The sequence below is a fragment of the Ascaphus truei genome, chromosome 14 (assembly GCF_040206685.1).
Source record: "Ascaphus truei isolate aAscTru1 chromosome 14, aAscTru1.hap1, whole genome shotgun sequence".
Classification (NCBI taxonomy): Eukaryota; Metazoa; Chordata; class Amphibia; order Anura; family Ascaphidae; genus Ascaphus; species Ascaphus truei.
The window spans coordinates 48,024,690-48,045,355 of NC_134496.1; the positions used below are offsets into that span (position 1 = coordinate 48,024,690).

At 40.9% G+C, this 20,666-nt stretch overlaps 1 protein-coding gene and 1 long non-coding RNA gene across 3 annotated transcripts; one reads left to right on the forward strand and one right to left on the reverse strand.

Annotated features, from left to right (window-relative positions):
• Positions 1–1,739: 1,739 nt before the first annotated feature.
• On the reverse strand, positions 1,740–6,075 carry LOC142466077 (uncharacterized). Its single transcript, XR_012788048.1, has 2 exons — positions 5,917–6,075; positions 1,740–3,244 (listed from the first exon to the last, which is right to left on the reverse strand). It is a non-coding gene; the product is annotated as an uncharacterized LOC142466077 (long non-coding RNA).
• Positions 5,889–20,450, forward strand: TNFSF10 (TNF superfamily member 10). 2 transcript variants are annotated; one of them, XM_075570779.1, is made up of 5 exons: positions 5,889–6,047; positions 13,800–13,949; positions 15,228–15,273; positions 15,884–15,997; positions 18,885–20,450. In XM_075570779.1, exons 1-5 carry the CDS (start codon positions 5,925–5,927, stop codon positions 19,304–19,306), a joined length of 855 nt encoding a protein of 284 aa, XP_075426894.1. In that variant the 5' UTR covers positions 5,889–5,924; the 3' UTR covers positions 19,307–20,450. The 2 variants fall into 2 exon arrangements, with proteins under 2 accessions (XP_075426894.1, XP_075426895.1); XM_075570780.1 differs by lacking the exon at positions 15,884–15,997.
• The last annotated feature ends 216 nt before the right edge of the window (positions 20,451–20,666 follow it).

Here is a 20,666-nt window from a genome sequence, read left to right on the forward strand (position 1 = left end):
GTTGGGGAAAAAATTCCCCTTGGTCGTTTTGACTCTTAGAGGCGGCCTCTTTAAGGATCATACATTCCTACGATCAATACATATACCTGGGCGCATTTACATATGTATTAATATACACATATGCAACAGCATATACAGAGACTTAACATCACTGGTGCGAACTAATTACCCCTCATACCCCACTTTAGCTTACTGCCACCGCATATATCTAGCAATTCTCTAACTACATCTATGGCACACTACATCTGTTTATCTAAGTCATGGGTGTACTAACACCTGTGAGGTCCATCTGCTATATCAACACATTTGGACCATCTATGTGGGAATATCCCCTTAACAGGGCACTAAAGAGTTAACAAAATGCCAAACTAAAATAATAGGCAGGACTCGAAATGCCCGCGTCATGCGACCCTGCCGAAGATGATTGGCTCTTTTGAAAGGCGTACTTCCAGCCAATCTAGATAAAACACCAGGGTAATGACATTTTTAGCAGTACCTGCATTACCTTGAAAAAGCGCCAGAGGGCGCGAAACGTGCGTCGGTTCCGTTCTTAGACGTCTCCGCTATGACGTCATCAGGTGGTGCGGGGTCGGAGAGGTGATTGTAAGACGAAGAGACGGAGTGAGCAGGTTGTATAGTATCCTCTCCACAGGACTGCTCCCCTATGATCGACACCATCTCAAAGGGTATACTGAGACCGGGTCACTAACAGCAAGTGCAGGGTGACGCAACAAGTGGCTTAGAGCCGCAGGAGTTGATATCCAACTACTCTATGAGGGTCTCAGCACACATGCATTGATACAGCACATACTTACCAGTAGACTACAGTGTCATATGGCAACAGTGAGTGCATGAATTGGTGAGTGTCACTGTGCAGTGAGTGCATAAGAGACAAGATACGAATACACACCTGCTCCCCAGCTCCATGTGAGCAATAGGGAAGGACTCACATCCAAGTGAGGGAACAGCTGTAGCATTTACTACACGCGAACCCACTATCAGTGCCACAGGACTACCTGAAGTATATTAGTATTTTACACATACAAGAGGCACTTCAAACACCACCCTCCGTCCCCATTTACCCCCTGAATATTTTTAACCCATTAATTGGTAATTGTCTTTGCATAAGTGTTCAATAAAATGTTTTAAAGCAGATATATCTTTAGATGGTGCATGGGCTCCTCCCAGGGATTAAATTTTTCCTAACCATTTATTTGAAATAGTGAGTGCAAATAGGTTCTTTTGGGCTACCCTCTCTGTACCCTCCCCCTCTCCTTCATATATAAACTGATATAGTATGTATTTCTCTAATGCTGTCTTATTCCACCACGACCGAAGTCGTTTTTGGGACAATTGCTTCAATATTTTAATTTTCTCGCCACTCCCTGATATTTGGGAATCAAGAATCTGTGCAGTCCCTGTTGTATTAATATTGAAAGCCTCATTAGCATAGGCACGGCGACACTCTTCACGGGCAAGAAAATCCATTAAAACAAGCTCTGTGACAAAGAAGCTGAATAGCTAATTATCAAGGGAGCTGGGATCCAGGAAACTACCTAGGTAGTATAAATGAATATGCTAAGAGAAAGAGCGGACCCCGCATCCACAAGATATACAGGTTACTAAATACCGACTTCAATAAATGCTTAATAGCAAGTCAGTGGTGCTTCAAGGGCCAAATTGTATGATATGAGAAAAAGAGCAAGAAGCCCTAAATAATAGCACTCTAGTATACCAAGTAAATATACAAATACAAATTTTATTGATTTAGCTGTCACAGAACAAAGAATATAAAAGAAAGCATGGAATAATTAAAATCAGGCATGGATGCCCTGTACGTAAAATATAGCTATCATCCTCTAACAATCAAATCAAGATGGACATGATGTCTCAAAATGAAAAAGTGTGTACCCTTGGGTATCTCATATAAGGGGAAGCTAAGTGCTGCAGAAGTGGGCTATAATGAGGAGAAAATAGCTCTAACCAAGTAAACAGATCATGATATCCAATGCTCAATCCAAGGGAGTCATACACAATGATCCCTGGAAAGTAAAGTGCATATGTACAATAATTAGAGCAAAGGATAAAAACTAGGAAAGGCACACTCCAAAACTGTATTCCCTAAATCACATGTCACCTAAACATCAAAACACATAATATCATAGAGGAAGCAAAGAGCAGTGGCTCAAAACATAATTACGTGTCCCTAAGAGGGGACAAACCAGGGGATCCTGCCTACAGCACCCACTCCTACACGTACAAGACAAAATGCTGGGACACTCTCCCTTTGTTAGGGCAGAACTGGCAAGCGGTTCCCCTCACACGGTGAAGTGCGCATGCGGGTGACGTCATCGGGAAATACCCGATACGTTAATACGTCGCTCACTCCCTGTACACACTAAGCCAATGAGGCAAAACCGGTCATGCAGTGAAGCGCGCATGCGCAACCTAATAGAGGCACAATCCACATCGAAAACGCTCCCTCACACAGAGGGCTTCCCTGTGCACATGCGCAGTGCGCCATGCTCAACAAAACACCCTCTGTTGCAGATATAGTAGCGTGAGTCTACTCACCTCCATTAGGGAGCAGGCACAACGGACTCAAGATGTTGGAGAAGTGCCCAGCACACAAGACCAGTGCCCCCAAACGAATAGCCAGACATATATAAATATCTGCCATGCACTCATGACAACCAAATAAAGCATAGATCATCACATACTTGTTTAGTACATTCCTGAAAAGGCTAAAGATGTGCGAAACTATTAAGTGAAATAAGTGTCATTGAATAATATGTAATTCAAATCACATAAATACATATGATAAGAAAATATCAATGCTGATGTTGTATGCACATACAAAAATAGGATGGAATTAGATATATTTTCCTTATGTTAACACGATATGGTTGAAGAAATATTTAAAGACCGCTACTGCAGACAAATAAATCAGTCAGAGTCACTTGAGAAGGTTCCCAATGTAGGTGAACATCATTAATATAAAGCCTAGTCCTTCCGGAAATAGTCTATCTCAGGTAGAATCAGAAGGATGGTGATGACAGTCAATCCAGGTTCCAAATGAAGATGCTCGAACCCAGGATCCCCTGGTTTGTCTTCTAACAAAAATCCTTAGTGGGTAGTGGTGTGAAGCCTCATCATCCAAGGGGTACTCTCTCCCAGAAGACATCACAGGGGTAGAGATGTGAGTCGATCCAGAATCGATACAGAGACGCTCAAACCCAGGATCCTAAAGGCAGACAAGGGGAATAGCAGAGGGATAGGGGGAGAGAGAGGAGTGGTGTATGAGATTCTCATCGTAATGCTGAAGATGTATATATGCCCTGAAGTACCTCAACATAGAATATTAATAGTAGTTGTAAATGGGTATAAAAGGGGGGTTACATAATAAAGGGAAGCATGTTGGCAAAAAACCTACAAAAACATCGAGAAGCCCAGGTAGTCATTGAGACCACGAGGGATCATTGAGTCCATCTGGACTATCCACCTGGACTCCCTACGTAGCAATGCCTTCTCCAAGTCACCTCCCCTTATTCCCAAACTAACTCTCTCTCTCGCAAAGGCCTTGAGTAAATTAAAATCAGAACCATGTACCTGAAGGAAGTGCCGTGCTATCGAAGTAACTTTCTTAAAATTATCCAAGTCTCTCGAAGCATTCTTGCTATTTCTGACATGCTCGAGGACTCTAAACCTGAATTCTCGTGTGGTCACCCCTATATAGGGAAGACCACAGGGACAGGTAATACAGTAAATTACTCCCTTTGATTTGCAGCCAAGGGAATCTTTGATGGTAAAAGTATGTTTTTTTAGGAAATCCGTGAACACTTCCGTCTGGTTCATGTATCTGCAGGCAGAACAGTTCCTGCATTTGAAGAACCCCTTCTTTCTGGAGATGGATAGAAAGGTTTCATTAAGGCTTGGGACAAAGTGGCTATTCACCAGTTTGTCCTTGAGGTTAGGGGACTTGCGGCTAACCATGGTAATCTTATTACCTAATACGCTTTTAAGATAAGGGTCTGTCATAAGGACATTCCAGTGGCTCTATAGTGTGGTACGTAATGCTATCCACTGTTTGTTATGTGTTCCTATGAACCTTATCTTTTGTTCAAAAGGAGACTTAACTTTCGGACAAAAAAGAGAATCCCTAGATGTATTAAGTGCCTTTTTAAAGCCTCTCTCCACATGACTGTATCCTCTCTGATAAAATCTCTCTCTCATCTCCCCTGCTCTCTCTAAATAACCTGTCTCGGTGGACACATTACGCTTGAGGCGCAATAAATCATTAGGCAATCACCAAAACTCCAGAGTGCCGTACGTTTTCAGACCACAACGACAAAGCTTGAGAAAAGACCTTGTGTTCTGAAACGTATGTCGCTTTGGAGTTTTGGTGATTGCCTGATGATTTATTGAGATTAAATAACCTTTTTTCTATTGAGTGTGCTGCGGACGTCATGTTTTTGTGTGTGTATATATATATATATATATGTGTAAACCAAGTACAATCTGCGGTTATAGTATTGGCAGATATACCCTGCTCAAGCGAATGTAGAGGGAATAATACCCCAAACAGTATAAGGGAAGGGTGGTGCTCACAGGGAATAAATGATAAACTAAGTGAGAGGAAAGATAGAATCCCTATATTGTGGCACTTAGAGAGTGCACCCAAATTAAAACTTAATATTTATTAATTAATCTTAAAATGAAGCTGTTTGGAGTAACCATAAATGCAGGACAAATTATTATTAAAAATAGTAAAAAAACGGAGAGGTACATAGGGGAATTATATATAAACCCTATTGTCGGTCTGTTGACCCTTTGATGGTTTGTAAGTGTTAGAGAAGTATCACACAGGTAAGTATAGTAAGGATACTGTTATATCACTGATCCCTTGTGGGAGTAGCCATAAACTTACATAGAGTATGAAAGGAGAGAATGATTGTAGCTATATAGATAGACACCTATGTCCAGGGCCGCCATACATATAGCCCTAAGTCTATCTAAGTAGCTAATCTCTAACTAAATATATTCGGACACAAACTCTTTATTAAAACAGACTGACACTAAAGTCTGGGTGCTGTTGCTGCCCACGAATGCAGTCCACGAAGCACCCAGACGGTACACAAGCCCTCACCACTCCGATGAGCCGACGTCACATGATGGTGACGTCAGACGTACCCCACCATGACGGGCTTCATCGGGGGCCACATATATATATATATATATATATATATATATATATATATATATATATATACACACACATAAGGGTTCCATGTAAAAATGGATTTCAGGCAAAAGGTGACACGGTGTGCTCATTTGCATGTTATTTCCCAGAATCCCTTGCTGCAGTGGAAGCACTGTATGCTAGGTCAGGGGTGTGCAATCTTTCCCTGCTGCGCCCCCCCCTGCCTGCTTCCCTCCCTGCTCGCGCCCCCCTCCCTAACCGTCTCTCCAGCGTCAAATGACACCGCGGGGACACATTACGTCATGTTGCCACGAGACGCGCTGACGAAGAAAAGGTAAGTTAAGTTGGAGAGGCCTCGCGCGATCCCCCGGCATTAATTGAAATGACTTGGGGAAGAGCGCGGGACCTCTGCAACCCCCGCGCCCCCCAGTTGCTGTGCTAGGGGATAATGGTGAAAGGCAGCGCTGCAGGCCTGTCTAAGACATGTGAATGTGCTCACAAGTGCTCTCTTTATTTGCTATATGCTAACATGGAGGTTTCTTGTTGCCTTTTTCACCCACCATATCTTAAAACGTGATATATAATAATAAATATACTGCACGCTGAGTAGGGGATTTCCGTGCGGCTGTACTTTACAGGGCGTGTACACTAACTTTAGCTCTGCCCTCCTGTACTAAGGAAACAACTCTCCATTCCCTCCCCACTGTCCTCCCTACCTTTCAGCATGATGTTTGCACCCGGCTCCCATTCCTTCCCTCTATGTGGACTTGTGCTAATCCTAGCAGTGTTGCTTCAGTCTGTGTTTGTTGCAGTTACATATATTTACTTCACAAATGAACTTAAACAGGTACAGTATGCACGTTTATGCCACTCTCAGGCTGTCAGAGAGGCTGCTCCTCCAACTCTCCTCCTACAAGCTTCCCACCTCATTCCTCCCTTCAACTCTTCTTTCTGAAATTGAACTAAACCTTAATAAAACCTTTGTTTTATTTTTTTACCATTGGATATATCTCCTGTATATATCTCAAATCTCTGCATATATCATATATCATGTGGATATATCTCATGTACCTCTGTCTTTCCTTTTCTTGCTGTAGATGTTTGCAGTGCATACAGATACTGTAACATCACATTTTCAGGGAGACTTAACTCTTTGCACTTGCACAGCAGGGCTGCAGGGGTTAATGCTCAGTAAGTACAAGGCTTCAGAGTACATGCACAGACAGTCAGCATTAGATTAGACACTAACATCATTTTCCTCCTTGCAGAAGCAGCTCTTGTTCTCCTGTATTTGTAGGTTACTGTATCACTGCCCAACTCCTTTAGCTGTGTGTGTAACATTAACTTTTATGTTTTGTGCTTAAGATCAGATTATTTATTGTGTTCAAAGCCATCAGCTAATAAATTAAAGTAAGCAACTTGAGACTGACATACATTAACTGGGTGCCTTATTGCACCAATCTTAATTGTAGTGATCAAGACAACATGCATCCAACAGAAATAATGTATTGTATTAAGGTGCTGAGTCAACTATGTGTGCAGGCTTTATATATACTGTATATACACAGAACTCTGTGTACATGTGAGGAATTGTTAGTGTGTGCAAAACAGTTGACTAGCAGAAGAATGTGAGTTTACTGGAAGATCTATTCAAGCAAGACCTGCATAACTGGTTTCTGTAATGTTTAACAAGTTGTGTTATGGGATTGGAGATTCTGCGGGGAACTAAATATTTTCCTTTGCTCTCACATATGTTTTCCTGTAGCTGTGCAAAATCTCTATCTCTTGGCACAAATTACAACATTGCAGTCTGCAGGCTGGAGTCACGCATAATAAGCAAATCACACACTTTATTACAGAGATATATCTGGAGAGTATATACTCCGGTGGCTAATCAGCTCCAACCACTGGCCCATAAATTAAATGCATCATTTTAGAAACACTAAAACACATTTTATTTTCTGAATTTCAGTGTTGAGATTAGGGGCGTCATTGTGTGATGCATCACTGTACAACAATACTGAGTATCACATTCTCATTAAGCATCCCACGGTTAATTAAAGCAAATACTCAAGTTCTCCAGATCACACATTTGGTTCACCAGTGCTTTTTCTGTGTTGACTGTTTATCTTTCTTTTTAGCCCAAAGTTATAACTAACACAATAATCCTAATCTCCAGGATAAGATATTGGCAGTAGGGTGTGGGGTGCTGTCAAACTCACATGCAAATTTTAGGGTTGATTATAACCCTACTGAATGTTTGCTTTGCCCTTAAGTGTTTTGGAAAAATACGGTTGATTTCTGTTTAGCTGTTGATTTAGCAAAAAAAAAAGGACAAACTACTTAATTAAGTGATTGGTCCAGTAAGCAATTTAAAAGCACTGGTTTCAGAAACTGGACCTACTTATTTGTTTGTGAACTGCAATGTAACTTTTCAGCCGTGTGCTAACCCCCCCACCCCCACCCCAATTGCAATGCATTGATGGAGGAGGCACACAGGTCTTAGTTGCTATAAATGCTATTGAATATTTATTGAATTACTGGGTTACTTTCAGTAAATTGAATGTTTTGGGGTCGCAGTTGCAGCCCTATGGGTGGGTGACACATTACATTTACTGCTCATAACCCGGTAATGCAATAAGATATACAATAGCATTTACATAATCTAAGACCTGTGTGCCTCCTTTATCTCTACACTGCAAATACATGACAAGGATCCTGCTTTGGGACAAAGGGATCTCAGCAAGGATCGAGCGGTCCTCACTGTAAGAGGCTGTGATTACTGGGGTGCCCCTGTAGCATCTACAAAGACTTCCTAACAAAACAACATGTTGGATTCTAGCAGTGGGTTTGGTTGTTTTCCTGTTTCCATTGTTTATCAGCACAAAGAAACCGAAACTGAACTATAGGAACTATCTAAAAGGAAGATTCAGAAAAGCAGCAATACAACCCCCCCCCCCCCCCTCCTTCTTATCTGTATATGTAAAGCGTGTGACAATGTACCATTCTACATTCTTGCCTTAGCTGGCAGTCGTTTGGTGCTCCTGTTATACATGTGTCAAAATCCTGATTGTGTGCCTAACATAATGGGCTGCTTCAGTCAGTGTAACTCAGCAGCTACAATGTATCCGTGTATTGCTAAGGTAACATTATCTATTGTTACAGTTTGCCGCTCAAACTGCTGGGAACATTTGTAGCAAATTATCCCAAACAGGAAAGTGTTTCAAAGATCTTGCACTGCTTGGGAGGTGGGTTAAAACCTGCTATAGAAATCAAAGGATGCTTTAAAACATTCAAAATTGCATTAAGAGTTGAATAATATAAAAAAAATTTAAGGCAGTAATTATTATCTAATACCATAGTATTTTTTTTTTTAAATAAGATTTCAGATGTTTTGCTGCTTTACTGTGATTGTGGCTATATTTTAATGGATATCTAAAAATCTGTTGCACCTGAACTTCATCCAAGACCCCCCCACCCCTCCCCCTGAAAATCAAATGATAATGATGTTAGAGCTGCTCATCTTTTAAGTAAATTAGTTTTATGATATAACAGTGTATATTGAAGAGGCTGGTAATGCCTCCCTCCCTCCACACAGGTGACATGAAAAGAAGACAATTTGGGAGATCGCCATCTCTGACCATAATCCCACTACTAGGATTTAGCCACAAATCCAAGAGGTTCCTAGTTCAGGAAATATTGCCCTCATGTCCCGCCACAATTTAAACGTTAAAATGGGTCTTGTATTCCCTTCGAATCTATTCCAAATTAAAAGCGGCACACGACAGGGGTGCCCATTATCTCCCCTGCTATTCGCCCTATGTATGGAGCCCCTGGCAGTGCAGATCCGTAACAACCCAGATATATCAGGGATTACGGTGCATTCACAATCCCATAAGGTTGCCCTATATGCGGACGATATACTGTTGCTGATCTCAAAGCCTCTAACCTCCCTTCCGAACCTATTTGACCTATTGGATAAATTCAATAGAATATCAGGATTCAAAATAAACCAAACCAAATCCGAGGCCATGAATATTAGCCTTCCAAAAGAAAATGAAAAACTACTGAGTCTGAACTTTAATTTTAATTGGCAACCGAAACATATTAAATATCTAGGAGTTCACATCACCAAAGACTATAGAGCCATCTACGACGCTAATTACCCCACGCTAATTAAGACACTGAAAGATGACTTAAAAAAATGGATGCCCTATAAGATCTCCTGGATAGGTAGGACACATAGCGTAAAGATGAATCTCCTCCCCCGTATCCTATACCTGTTTCAGACTCTGCCTGTGCCACTGAGACTGAAGGACATACTCTCACTTCAGTCTGATATCTCCGAGTTTATATGGGGAGGGAAAAAACCGAGAGTAAATAACACAATTATGAAAAAACCACACGGACAGGGGGCCTAGCGGTACCTTGCCTGGTCTCTTATTATAAAGCGGCGCAATTGTGTCAACTCACACAATGGCAGACCAACCCAGCATTGAAAAGATGGGTGGATCTAGAAAAGAGGGCTTGTGCCCCATTGGAGATAGACAATTTGCTGTGGCTACCCAAAACAGCTGTTAAATGGGCTGAACGGCCGCTTTCGTCGGTGGCCAACTCGCTATCAGTTTGGGAGACTGCTAAATATAAATATGCCTTGACTTTGAGACACTCCTTGATGTCCCCATTGTGGGGCAACCCTGACTTTGCGCCAGGTCTAGCAGCAGGCGCCGCAGGGCACTGGAAAAGACATGGATATCATAGGCTAAGAGATCTGGAGGGTATACCGGACAAGGTTAAATCATTCGAACAAATCCGATCCGAGAAAAATATCCCACATTCCGAATTCTTCCGATACCTCCAGATCAGAGCGTTCTTCACCAAAAACTCTCCCTACCCGCCCCTAACTACATTTGAAAAGCTCTGTCTGACGAAAACAGACACACGGGGACTTACATCGCAGATCTATGGAGAAGTGGTCGGTTCTGGGAGCTCACAGTAGCAACGAAAACTGGCGTACCAAGTTAGATGGGAAACGGACCTAGGGGAGGAATTAGAGGAGGACGAGTGGACGGCCATCATAGAGGCTACAGCCAAGAGCTCCATATGCACTACTTTGAAGGAGAATGCATATAAAGTATTGATGAGGTGGTACCTCACCCCACTAAAATTATCAAGGTTTGTCACTGGATACTCCCCGCTGTGTCCTAAACAGTGTGGAGAATCGGCGGACCTGTTACACATGCTGTGTTCTTGCCCTCGGATCTCACACCTATGGGAAGAAATTAGACATTGGATCCAGAGGATTTTTGACCTCACTATTCCCCCTGACCCGTGGCTGTTCCTATTGAACAGACCATGGAAGGGCCTCTCAAAATCAGGTAATAAACTAGTTGCACACTTTGCAACAGCAACGAGGTGCGAGATCGCAGCTATGTGGAAACAACCAGAGATCCCAAATATCCCCAAGATCCGGAATCGATTATGGTACATATGCCAGATGGAAAAATTGACGAGTTTGGTCAATGACACTGGCAACAAATATCTAAAAGTCTGGACGCCTTGGCTGGCACAGACAGATATCCCGGGGGTAGAGGTAGCCACGATCTGGCAATGATAGTCCCAAGTGCATTCTTGTTCAAAGAGAGCGAACCGGACTACGAGACCTATCTGACGGTACATCCTATAAACATTTTGTGTGGCCCAAGTGGATAGCAAACACAGTGAACACAGCGAATTAGTCAGTCACTAACGTGAAAGAGGTAGAAGAGAGTGCCCCCCCCTCCCCCTGCCTCCCTACCCCCCCCCCCCCTGAATTTTATTTTCTTGTTCCCCCAAGTTTAAATTGCCTAAACATTCTGGCTGGTATTAAGGACGCTATGTCTCTATGTGATTACTAGATGTACCAGTGGGAGAGACTAACAGTATCGTAAATGACTGTAATACAGTGAATGTTCATGTTACATATACCGCAATGCTATTTGTACTGAAAATTTCAATAAACTTGAAGTTACAAAAAAAAAAATGGGTCTTGTAATTTGAAACAAATGAGTAAGGGGAACATCTTGTGTCATTGTCGGCAGCTATTTTTTTTTATGGGTGTCAGGTATCCTTATTTCATGTTTCCTGAACCAAGATCCCCAGGAGTCAGCATGAGATATTTCTGTTCTGAGACCAGAGTCCATGTGAACGTTAAAAAAAAATCCCCAGGAGGGGGCGCTCTGGAGGCACTGGGTGGAATGGAGATGTTCTAGAGCAGTTGCACTGGTCCTGCCACAATTGAATAATTTAATTTGTCTGAATCTTGACAGAAATTATATATTTCTCAGCCGAAACCTCAGGGGCGTAACATAGAATGCCTTTGAATAACAGAAAAACCACCTCCCAGGAGCTATTCTGGTTTTTTTTTAGTAGAGGCGCGCTGCTTACCTTACACGAGGAAATTGGCGGCGCTCCTCCACCAGATTCCCACGTGTTCTCAGATTCTGAAATAGAAAAGGAAGAGACCAAAGGAAGAACTTTCAAGGACGTAGAGACAATTTCTAAGGACATTAAAGGCTCTATAAAGGCTGATGTATACAACGCAGTAGCTGGTAGAAAGGACCACGGAACTTGAAGGAGAAGTTGGCTAGTCCTTGCAGTTACAGGCTAATACTGATGATGATGTTTTCAGGGTGGTTGTCGAGAAGGTGTTTGATAGGATCAATTGGCAATTCCTCAATATGACACTGGAGGCCATTGGCTTTATAGGACCCAACCTAAAGGGTATATAAGCGCTATACAACATCCCAACAGCCATATTGCGATTACCAAGGGAACATTTAAACAAAATGTCAAATCTCTAATGGTACCAGACAGGGCTACCCACTCTCCCCGCTTTTGTTTGGTCTCACTATCGAGCCCTTGGCGTGTGCAATCAGGACTAATCCAAATATTCAGGGAATTAAAATTGAACCTGAAGTTTATAAGGTGTCCCTTTTTTGTGGACAATATTATATTGTCCATTTTGGATCCTTTAAAGTCCCTCCAAAACCTACAAGCGGCTTTGATGGAATTCGGGGCCCCCTCGGGATACAGGTAAATTCAGAAAAATCTGAATGTAACTCACATAAAATATTTAGGAATTCACCTCACAAAAAGCTATTAGTCCCTATTTATATATAATTACCAAGGTCTGTTCTTTCAAATCAGAAAATATCTGATGGAATACATTTCAAATTTCAAGGCTGGGGCGCCTAACCTCAATAAAAATAAATATCTTGCCGAGACTTCTATATTATTTTCCGACTTGGACAGTCTCTGCCTTCATCAAGCAGTTATAGGACATACAAAAAGCTATTTTCCAATTTATCTGGCAAAAAAACCAGAGCGCGAACATCAAGATCAGTCATGATAGCTTCGAAACTTGGAGGAAGGTTGGTGGTCCCAGATATGAGAAGATACTCCGTAGCATGGCGCCTAAAGAAAATGGTGTACTTGCACATTTCAGCCAAGTCTTACTGTTGGGTGGATATAGAGTCTGCATTCATAGCGCCTATCTAACTACCATCTTTCTATGGTGGAATTAGAATAAAGAGAAAAAAGTGAACAAACAAGGGTAATCATGGAGTAATTCATTTTACACGTAGTATCTATTACTCTGCCAAATCCAAATATAGACTGCAGGACAAGCCAACCCAAGCTTTACCCCAGGTTTAGACTCTACAGCCTAGATCTTTGGAAGAAAAGAGACATACTGTATTTCGGTAACTTGGTTTCAATGGAACAGATTCTCAAATTTGATGATCTATGTCTGAAGTGCGCTCTCCCAAAAGAGCTTACTTAGATACTTACCTGGCGCCGGTCTTGCCATCTCTCACAAGTTTTGAGATTCTTTGCCGAAATAAGAAATATCAGAAAGCTTTGGTGTCCATCATATATCAAGAGCTGAATACATAGGTGTCCTCATGGACCATGATTATATAAGGAAGTGGGAGATGGATCTTCAAGTAGTATGAATATTAGGCAGTTTGAAGAGTGCTTGATATCACTTTATTGTGTCCTTTTAGACATTGGAAGTATAAGATTACTGATGCTCTTTGTCCTATTGCTGGGTTGTTTGGGACAATATATCACTCCCTTAGACTTAAACTTACTTCCTTGTATCGAGAGGCGAACACTAGGTCTTGCACGTACAGGAACAGGTCAGCGCTACTATTGTTTATGACTTGGATAATTATTGGTTTATAGGCCCTCATTATAGGCTGGTTGTAAACCTAAGCCATGTCAACAAAGCAATGGCAGTTACAGCAATCGTGATAAATCGCGTCTGTATCTCAATTGTAATTATTGTTTAGAGAATAAGGAATGAAAAGTGAGAGGAAATGCTGAAAATGGAAAGGTGCTGAACAGAGAAAATATAATGCCAATGTGTGAAACAATGATGAAAAAAATCACCTTTTTCTCATAAAGATGAGCAGTTACTTTCTGCTTTTTTTCCCCCCTTAGGAAATGTTTTTTTGCTTTCAGCCTAAGGGCTATAATTTAGTGGTTATACACTGAATGGCCAGCTCCTTGAACATCCAGGGAAATAAAAGTCTTCTTGCATTGATTTTCCCCCCAGCTTCGGGAAACCTACATGAAGAGCAATATAGCCTGCCTGAGTGGGGCAGATCTTGGCGATATTTTCCATTCTGCAGATTCCTGGGATGGGGACGGCCGAAGTGACCCGTGCTGGGAAGTAAAGTCCCAATTGCAAATTTTAATCAAAAAGGTAATTCCATCTGAATAACTAACTGTTTTGACATTAAGATGTATTACCAATGTGTGGGTGTGGTTTATATATATATATATATATATATATATATATATATATATATATAATATATATATATATATATATATATATATATATATATATATGTTACTTGTGAGCACATTCACATGTCTTAGACAGGTCTACAACCCTGCTTTTTGCCATTATCACCTAGCATGCAGTGCTTCCACTGCAGCAAGGGATTCTGGGAAATGACATGCAAATGAGCACACAGTATATAAATATGCATATACATATATATAGTATACAATGTGTTCTGTCCTCCTATGACCCAGTATTTGTTTACACAGTACACCCCGCTCTTACAAAATAGTATGAATATGTGCACCATAATATCACACCATGCTTAGTAGCAATGTATAGTTGTGACAAAGGCATTGTGAGCCAGTAGAAGTTAGAATAGTTTCATGCTTTTACTTTGTGTGTTGTAAGCATGGAAAGTATATTCAGCCACGCATAAAATACAATCATGGAATCTTGTGGTAGATTTTCATGTCTTTCTAAGGTTAGTATCCGGTTCTGGTTTTCTAAATTACCATTTCCCATAGGAATACGGGACAATCCAGGGCACACTAGAATTCGAAAGAGAAAACAAGGACAGGACTCAGGTCGCATTATGACATGGAGTCAAGTTGTCAATATCAAGAAGGAATTCTGCTTTTTGAGGTGTACTCTTCACGATTGTCTGTGTGGCACCTTTATAAAAGATAATTCCATTTTTGCACAGATTTACCAAGTCCTGCATGAAATAGTATTTTAAAATGAATGGGGAATCTGCATTTACTTCCCTAATCTGTCAAATCCCATGAGATGGTAGCAGGTGGGAAGAAGACATCCCTTAAAACACTTAGGTATTGATCTCTGGAAATCTGGAATAGCCCACTCCATTGTGGCTCCACTGCCGGCCACGAGGCAGTCGGCATTCTGGAGTTTCATGAACATAGTATTTGGCAACTATGCATGTTTTTATGCCGTAAAAAAATTACCATCAGAAATGTGTGTTCTTGCTCATTGCATACTGTATACAGGAACAAAACTAGGATGCAAATAAAAAAGACACGGGGTTAAGAATTAACTATAATTTGTGAGTATTAATAAATACAATAAAAGCAATACATTGAAATATATTATCAGAGCTATTCAATGCACAGTTTAAAAACATAACCATGCCTACCTTTATCCATCCCCAAAAATTAATACTGATTATTTTTCTAGATTCTGTTGAAAAATTACAAGTCTGAGATATCGGCTGCAGTTAAAGGTAATTTGTGTTTGAACTTTTTTCTCTATTTATTTCATACATTTTATAGCAATAGATGCCGTTCTACTAAACTACACTGCTTCCACAGTTGTTTATACCAAACAAAATGGCGTTGTGAGATATTATTTATTAGATTTAGTACTGTTCTGTATTCGTTGTATACATAAGGCTGGGGCCATGGTACTGCAGACCGTGCGCTGAGCGAACAAACTGCCTTAAGGCAGTGTTCGCGTCCATGCGGCGTGCGGGTGCATCCGCGCGGAAGCAGGAGGGGGTGCGCGTTGCGTGAGAAATCAGTTAAACTGATTTCTCAGCGCGACAGGCAGGTCACGTGAGCGGTTCGCCCAATGAGGGCGAACCAGCTCCGTAACGTCACTAGGAACGCCCCCAGGAACGCCCCCCCATGGCCCATCCACCATGGCCAGGGAAAGCACTCGCTTTCCAACAGCCTCCGCGCGCCTCCACACGGGAGAAGTCACCATGTCCCCAGCCTAAGAAAGAACTACATCTACAGGAAAAAAGTTGGGTGTACCAGGCATACAGTTTCTGCGATAACAGGTTTGGGAGTCTACTTTTGCAGAACTGAAAATCCTTGTCTTTGTCTACACAGGTAAAGTTTCCGAAATTCTTCCACTTGCCATTAGTCAAAACCAAGAACATCCTGGCCATGCAATAGCTGCACATGTAACTGGCAATAACCAGAAGGCTTCCAGCCCGCCACAAAGTAAGATATTACCAGAAAACATATCAAAATACTGATATCATCGAGCGTCCTATATGCCTGTACCTATGGATCGGCATAAATTAAATGTGTGGACTCCCATAAACATTAAAATAGGCAAGACGAAACTGACTGACGCTCTCTTACTTCAGGGGTTCTCAACTCCAGTTCTCAAGAACTGAACCACTGATTGATTGAACCACCTGTGCTGAAGCTGGGATATCCTGAAAATATGACCTGTTGGGGGTGGGGCGGGGGATGGGGGGGTCTTTAGGACAGGCGTTGAGAACTCCCTGTCTTACTTAATTATGTATTTGCAAACAGTCCAATTCAACGCTTTCTTTTATATTATATTCTCAGCTTTTCTATTAAAATAAAAGCTTTCACAAACTTATTTTTGGAGAGACAGGACTCTGACACCCCGACATGAACGTGTTATTTCCGTATAACGAGATGGGGAGGACTGCTCAGAGGAATCAAACTGAACGCATTTGCTTCTAGTCCATCGTGATGAAGAAAGATAAAAATACTTTTATTGAAATGTTTAAAAAAAAAAAAAAAAACAATAATAGCTTATATCCTGAGCAGTTTGGTTGTGTAACAAACCGTCTTCAGGTGACACACACCGGATTGTACATCAAATGAATACAGTGTGATTCCACACAGAATAAAACAAGTAATGAATCATAATGACGCGCTACAGCTACATAAATTGCCCAAAATAAATATTGAACAAATTATGCTGATGGAGAAAAAGTAAACCCTGTGGGGCCTATGCAGAGAGCAGCGAATTTTAAAATTGGCGAATTTATTAAAAAGTAGCTTTTTTGGAGAGTTTTAATCTCCATATGCAGAAAAGTGCGAATTCTGCTATGTTTAACATGGATGCGTGTGGCGAGTTTAAATTGGCGAGATGCGCGCTTCAGAAATGTGTTAAAACAAATTCGCGCCTTTTTTTTTCCCTTTGCAATGGCCGCGAGCGGCAGTTTTTTTTGGCGAGGCAAAACGGAGACAATCGCGCCATTTTATTGGCGCGAACAGCCGCTAGATGCCGTTCGCGGCTCTCTGCATTAGGAGAGTTTTAAAACTGGCGAGATTGCGGTTCTCGCCAGCCGCGAGGCGAGTTTTACAAATAGAAAAGAAAAATTGGCGCGTTTTTCGGAAATCTCCATTTTCTGCTGTTTTCTGCGCGATTATCTCCAAAAAATGGCGAATTTCGAAAATTCGCTGCTCTCTGCATAGGCCCCTGTGTGTGTTAAATTGTTTCAAGCAGAAGACTAGTCACAGTCACCGTGACAATTAGAAATTGTTGGTACAGAGAGAAATGGCTGGGATCCAAGGGTTTTATAGGTAATGTGATTGGAGTGTATAGCTATAGCTGCAGTACATTCATTGTAATGAGTTGATTCATTGTTTTATTGTGTGTAGAATTATACTATTTTAAGCTTGATGTAATTACCAGTGTGAAATATCAGTGACTATGGCATGTTGCTGGTCAAAACGTCTTGGCAAATACTCTATTATTGTTTTTTGTTTTTTTTTAAACGTGTTTCAATACAAGTACTTTTATATTTTGCCATCACAACCAACTAGTAATACTTGTATTTAGACCGATTCCGCTGAGCTGTTCTGCCCAACTTGTTCGAGAGATTACCTTATCGGCACGGTTACAATGCGAGAAGAATATGTTCGTTGGGACGGGTTTCGTGAACCAGCGAAATCACGTTTTCGAGCAATACACGTGTAAAAGGTTAATTTATCATTTTAATACTGAGGATATAAAATGAAAGAAAGTATTGAATTGGACTATTTCCAGATCCATAACCAAGCAGGAAAGTTCCAGTCTGCTTCTTGCTGGATACAGTGTTACTGGGAGTTGATACAGTTTTATACGGTTGCACCAAGAACTGACACTTTTGTGATTGTCTTCCCTAATACCCCATATTTGCCTGGCATAAATGAAACGAACAATATGTGATAATTGATAAATTAACTGCATTTTTATTTTGCCACATTAGGAGACAATACGTCTATAAAATAAAAATGTGAGGCAGTGTTTATAAAAGGTAATGAGGACCCTGTCCGTGAGAGCTTATTATCTACAGGAAATACAGACATCACAAGCTTTATGTTACCTCCTAATAAGGCAAAATATTGCATTATTATAACGTAGGATATCGCAGAGTTCCTATAGGATTCAATGGCTGTGATAACGCAGAATATCAGATCAGATCCCGTCATAACTAAGGTCGCCACATTTAAGTTTTTATAATACAGGACGCCAAAATCCAGTATGAGAGTGCAACGTCATAATGAGGGGTGATTGATTTGCAAACACTTCGAGCTGAATGGGATCTCCCATGTGACCCCTAAATTCTTTGTTTTTTTATCCTCTTTGCGCTTGGCCGGGGGCAGGAAGACACGCGCTGACCTAACGGTGGGAGACTAAGTAACGCCTATAGGGGCGGGTGTCATGGTACTATGAGATGACCAGGCAGTGTCCTAACTTTATTATTGTAGTAATTGAATAAGGCGGAAGGTCACTATTACACTCCAGTAGAAATCTACTACATTTCTATTACTAATTTCATTGCAGTCATTTTAACTTCAGGCATTGCACGTCAAGGCGCTAAAATGCCAGATAATTACGCGATCCCGACAGACCTTTCCGGGACAATGGGACAAGTCTATGAATTAAGGGACAATCCTGTATATATAAGACATCTGGCAACTCTAATCATAACGCACTGTGATTGGAAGTATGACATTCTATCTCTGCGTTTCATTTATTTTCCTGTCTATATATAATATATTACAGTTAATTTTTTTTTTTACCAACCACATAAATGCTTCTTATTTTATCTTTTTTTTTCTCTCTCTCTCCTAATAGATACGTTGATGAAAAAATTTACTGGGCATAAAATACACGGATGGAAATCTCTCAAACCCTCTTTTCTGCACAATTTACGCATAGAGCATGGTGAGCTGGTTATTCCAAAAAGTGGGTTTTATTACGTTTACTCTCAGACATATTTTCGACAGGACAGCAACAGACACCCAGAAGAAGGCAAAGGGAAACAGCTAGTTCAACAGATTTACAAAGTAGCAAATTACCCGGATCCTATTCTTCTGATGAAAAATGCAAAGACTACCTGCTGGTCCAAAGACGCAGAGTACGGACTTCAGTCCATTTACCAAGGAGGGGTTTTTAAGCTAAATGAAAATGACAGAATATTTGTCACGGTTAGCGATATAAGTATGATTGATATGGATGAAAATGCAACCTTTTTTGGGGCTTTCCTTGTTGTCTAAATAATAAGAAATCTATTATTTATTTCAGGGAGCTCAGGGTTAATGTGGCATTTTGTAAGAGAAAAGGATGATAATGGGCCATTTTATATACTGACAAATGATTTGGTCTATACCCTATTACAACTTCTCATTAGTCAATGACTGAGCCACCTGTGCTGAAGCAGGGATATCCTTAAAACCTGACCTGGTGGTGGCCCTTAAAGACGGGAGTTGGCCACCCCTGGTCTACACTGACATTCAAAGAAAGAAAGAAGTACACCAAAGCTAAATTTCAAAAATGTATTTGAGAAATGAAATAAGTAGCGTACGCTCACAATTTAAAAGCGATATAGGAATCCAACCAAAGGGCCTCGGAAAGATGGCTTACTGCTGCCGTCCAGGACCATGTGCAGTAGGGGTGTTCCTCAGTGAGGTCGGACCCTGAGATAGCATGAACACGTACTCCTGATATGTTTCAGACTTCATTAGGGTCCGCCTTGTGGGGACACCGGATCGGCCCCCTGTAAAGCCGCAGCGCAGACGCAAGAAACCACACACAAAAGGCAGACTTTTTCAGTAAGAGAGGAACATATCCCATCACATTGAGTCTCTATATGAACTATTTGTTCTGTATTGACCTTCACTACACATACTCAAACAGCAACTGGTAATAGCAGGAAAGATGTTTACAGCACATAATGAGACGTATCTCCATACACACCTTTTAACGTAAGATCGGAGATGATTTTTAGCACACACTAAATGTTTGTGTTCGGTGACACTGTATGTGTAGGAAGCAACGTGTGTTACATTTGAATAATGTGCTGAAGAACAGATTTTAGCTTATTGGAGGGCTACATGTAACATCTTAATTAATACAAAACATGTTATAACCGCTAAAAGACATGTACAAGTATCCTTTAAAAGAATGCTGTATTTTTCTATGAAATTACTCCTCAAATATCTACAAACAACCTGGTATTTTTGGGACTGGGTTTTTTGACATGGGGGGTTTGAACTGAAATTCTACATTTGGTTATTGTGAGAAATTAAGGGGGGTAAGATTTCTGTGTTTGTGCAAACACAAATGGCTTGGGATGGTTAATATTTCAATTGAAATGATGATGTTCAGCTTATATGAAGCTATTACAAATGTGTCAAACTATGTGGTCTGTAGGGATTTTTTTTTTAGACAGATTAAGCAAAGAAAAACACCTAAATTACATCCAATTGGATTGTTTTGTTAAACTGACTTTGATAAATAGCCCCTATGTGGTTTCGTACTAGATTTATATGTGTGTATAAAAATATATATGTTTTTCTTTGATATTTTTAATAGTAAAGAATGAAAACAATGAAAAATAACACATGCTAAGACAAA

Excerpts from the sequence above, each read along its gene's own strand:
- TNFSF10 (XM_075570779.1), top strand. The coding sequence starts at position 5,925 with ATGATGTTTGCACCCGGCTCCCATTCCTTCCCTCTATGTGGACTTGTG. Across the intron at positions 6,048-13,799 it reads TCACAAATGAACTTAAACAG|CTTCGGGAAACCTACATGAA; the intron begins GTACAGTATGCA and ends TTTTCCCCCCAG. Across the intron at positions 13,950-15,227 it reads TGCAAATTTTAATCAAAAAG|ATTCTGTTGAAAAATTACAA; the intron begins GTAATTCCATCT and ends TTATTTTTCTAG.